The sequence below is a fragment of the Alnus glutinosa genome, chromosome 1, assembly GCF_958979055.1.
Source record: "Alnus glutinosa chromosome 1, dhAlnGlut1.1, whole genome shotgun sequence".
In the NCBI taxonomy this organism is placed as follows: Eukaryota; Viridiplantae; Streptophyta; class Magnoliopsida; order Fagales; family Betulaceae; genus Alnus; species Alnus glutinosa.
This window is the reverse complement of record NC_084886.1, coordinates 25,643,378-25,647,451: the sequence shown is the minus strand read 5'-3', so window position 1 is coordinate 25,647,451 and position 4,074 is coordinate 25,643,378. Positions and strand designations below refer to the sequence as shown.

The 4,074-nt window shown below is 43.4% G+C and overlaps 1 protein-coding gene across 1 annotated transcript; it reads left to right on the top strand.

The window, feature by feature from the left end:
- Positions 1-727: 727 nt before the first annotated feature.
- Positions 728-3,701, top strand: LOC133858325 (uncharacterized). The gene is made up of 3 exons (XM_062293791.1): positions 728-910; positions 1,017-2,774; positions 3,162-3,701. The coding sequence occupies exons 1-3, from the start codon at positions 728-730 to the stop codon at positions 3,699-3,701; spliced, it is 2,481 nt and encodes an 826-aa protein (XP_062149775.1).
- Positions 3,702-4,074: the final 373 nt, after the last annotated feature.

Here is a 4,074-nt window from a genome sequence, read left to right as displayed (position 1 = left end):
ATGAGGGAGAAAAACTGTATGAGACCTGGGAAAGACTCAAGGACCTACTTAGATCATGCCCACACCACGCTGTCCCGAAGTGTCAGCTAGTGCAAAGCTTCTATGAAGGCTTGACTGAGCCTAATAGACAAATGGTAAATGCATCTTGTGGGGGAACATTTATGATGAAAAGTGAGGACGAAGCATGGACATTATTTGAAAACTTGAGTAATAATTCCATTCAGCATGCAACCACTAGACGTAGAGCGTCTGCACCTAAAGCACCAAAGACCGAAGGTCTTTTTGAAATAGGACATTCTTCATATGTAGCTACCCAAGTAGTTGATGCTATCACTAGGAAATTAGATCAAATGATGGTTGCTGGTTTGCTCCTAATTCTACTCACATGCACACACAGCAAGCACCATGCTCATTCTGTTCTAGTCCTATGGATCACACAAATGATTGTCCTACTGCAGGAAAGTTTTCTGATGATTCAACGGAGCAAGTCAATGCAACTTTTTCACATCCGGGTAATGATCCATACTCCAATAATTATAACCAAGGGTGGAGAAATCATCCCAATTTCTCATGGAAGGCTCAAGCTTCAAGTAACTCAGTCCTAGGGTTGCACAATCAAGCTCAATCTAACAGACAACCCTACCAATCTTCTTCCACAAACCGCCCTCCACAACAGCAATCTCAGGCTACACCATCTCCTCAGTCAGATTCTGACATTCAGGCTTAGATGTTGATACTTCTGAGTGACATCAATCAGAAATTGGACTCTCAAAATCAAATAGTGAACTCTCACTCTCAATCCATCACCAAGTTAGAGGCTCAAATGGGACAGATGACTAATACCCTCAACACGAGAGAAGAGGGGGCACTTCCATGTCAGCCGGTGGCCAACCCAAAGGGACACTACATGGTAGAAGGCAATACTTCACATCACCACATTGCGTAGTGGAAGAAGGGTCGACAATCATGTGCAAGAAAAGGTGGATGAGAAAACTGCGATCCCACATAATCTGCAGAAGGAAAAGGGTAAGCAAGTAAACATTGAGGCTTCTTCTTCATCAGCTCCGACTCTTGAGATACCATATGAGCCTCAGGCTCCATTCTCGGAACGTCTCAAGGCACCTTCTCACTTTGGGAAACAAGGAGAGAAAATACAAGATATGATGGAGGTCTTCAAACAGGTAAAAATCAATCTCCCACTCCTTGATGCCATCAAGCAAGTACCTGCCTATGCAAAATTCCTCAAGGACTTGTGTACTCAGAAAAGGAAAAGCAGAAATCATATTCCCAAGAAAGTCCTTCTTACTAAGCATGTGAGCTCCCTGATTCAGTACAACACTCCTCTGAAGTTCAAGGATCCTGGATCCCCTACAATTTCATGTATCATCGGACAGAGTAAGATTGATAAAGCACTCCTAGATCTAGGAGCAGGTGTGAATTTACTTCCCTATTCAATGTATCAGCAGCTTGGCCTAGGGGAACTGAAGCCCACCACAGTGATTCTACAGTTGGCTGATCGGTCTATTAAGAAACCAAGAGGGGTAATAGAAGATGTCATCATCAAATTAGATAAGTTTTTCTTCCCAGTGGATTTCATCGTACTTGACATTGAGCCCATTCCCAATCTTGAGAAGCTGATCCCGGTCATCCTTGGGCGCCCTTTCTTAGCCACGGCCAATGCATGCATCAACTGTCGTACAGGAGTCATGGAGATCTCTTTTGGTAATATGAAGGTCAGGCTAAATATCTTCAATGCATTCCAGCATGCACCTGATCAGAATGAGTGTTTCTTTGTGGACAAAATTGAAGAATTTGTAGAAGATTCACTCCCCAGTGTTTTGGCAAGGGATCCTTTGGAAGACTGCCCAACTCACTTTGGCTCTGAAGACTTCAACACCAATCAATACATTGATGAGGTCAATGCCTTGCTAGAGACAGCTGCTAGTGCAGATTTTCATCCATGGAGACTACCCAAGGAGCCCCTACCTCAAACTTCAAGCACTCATCCCATTCCTTCCCTTGAGTCTCCACTGAAGCTTGAATTGAAGCCACTGCCAAACAAGCTCAAGGATGCCTTCCTCAGCTCTAATGATACCTTTCCGGTCATCATTGCTTCAGATCTACAAAAGGACCAAGAAGACAATTTATTAGCATTATTGAAGAAGCATAAACAGGCTATTGGATGGACTGTAGCTTATTTGAAGGGCATTGACCCCTCCATCTGTATGCACCAGATTCATTTAGAGGAAGATGCTCGACCGTCTCGTGAGGCACAGCCCCGGCTGAATCACAATATGATGGAGGTAGTGATGAAGGAGGTGGTCAAATTACTCGATGCAGGTATCATCTACCCTATCTCCGATAGCAAGTGGGTGAGCCCCGCCCAAGTGGTTCCAAAGAAGTCTGGGATCATAGTGGTAGAGAACTCAGCTGGCAAATTGATTACCCAGCGCACAACTACGAGATGGCGCGTCTTATTGACTACCACAAGCTCAACTCCCATACTCGAAAGGATCACTTTCCACTCCCACTCACTTTCCACTTTCATCATGAAGCTTCCCGACTGGTCTTTGCCGTTTGAAATCGTGTGTGATGTATCTGATTATGCTTTGGGCACGATCCTAGGACAACATGAAGGCAAGCTTCCTCATGTCATCTACTTTGCTAGCAAGACTCTGATGGATGCTCAATTCAATTACACAACAACAGAAAAAGAGCTGCTAGCCATTGTCTTTGCCTTGGATAAATTCCGCTCATATCTTCTGGGATCCAAGGTAATCATCTACTCAGATCATGCGGCTCTGAGCCATTTACTGGCCAAGAAAGAAACTAAGCCCTTGTTGATTTGATGGATACTTCTTCTGCAAGAATTCGACCTTGAAATACGGGACAAGAAGGGAACTAAGAATGTAGTTGCCGACCACTTGTCACGGATTATGTTTGAGAAACCTCGGCCTATTCTAGTTAATGATTCCTTCCCGGATGAGCAACTATTTGAGATTACTTTGAGGGAGCTGCCTTGGTATGTTGATATTGTTAACTATTGAGCCACAGGTCAAATCCTTTCTCATTGGTCCAAACAAGACAAGGACCGCTATTTCAAGCAAGTCTGATCTTATTTTTGGGAAGATCCAGAGTTATTCAAGTATTGTGCTGATTAGATAATCTGCCGCTGTGTTCCCTGGGCCTATCGCACAGCTTACAAGACACCAATCGGTATGTCTCCATACCGGATTGTTTATGGCAAGGCATGCCAAAGTCCTGTGGAACTAGGGCACAAAGCTCTGTGGGCAATCATGCAGTTCAATTTTGACATGAAAGAAGCTGGCTCTCATCGGAAACTGCAGTTGACAGAATTGGAGGAGCTGCGCAATGATGCATATGAGAATGCCCACATTTACAAGGAAAAGACAAAGGCATTTCATGACCGACATATTCTGCCCAAGTCCTTTGTGCCAGAACAAAAGGTATGGCTTTTCAATTCCAAACTCCAGCTCTTTCTAGGGAAGCATCACTCCAGATGGGATGGCCCTTTCATTGTCACGTCAGTGTCTCCACATGGCCCCGTCAAATTACAAGACCTAAAGGATGGCACTTTGTTCAAAGTCAATGGCCAAATATTGAAGCCCTACATAAAGGGTGTTGCACAGAATGAAGATGCTACTTCCATCCACTTGACAGATCCCATCTACTTGGACTAGAGGAGATTTTCTTACCTTTCCTCATTTTTATTTTTGATTTCTATGTGGATCTGGTTTGTCTGGCTGAAGACATTAAACTTAGCGCTAATGGGAAGCAACCCACTTTACTAACTTATCTTGTTGATTTTCTTCATGCTTATTATAAAGCTGGAGTAGTGCTTTTGTTTTTTTTTTTTTTTAGGACAGGCATTCTTGCGTTGAAGTTTGGGGGAGTACAACCAGCCCCATTTTTTTTTCCTTCCACCCGGTATTATATCTCTATCTATACATTGGGGACAATGTATCGTTTAAGTTTGGGGGTGGGAAAAACATTTTGTTGTCCTGTTATAGATATTATGACTGCTAGATCATGCTATTTCTAAGAATTTGTTGA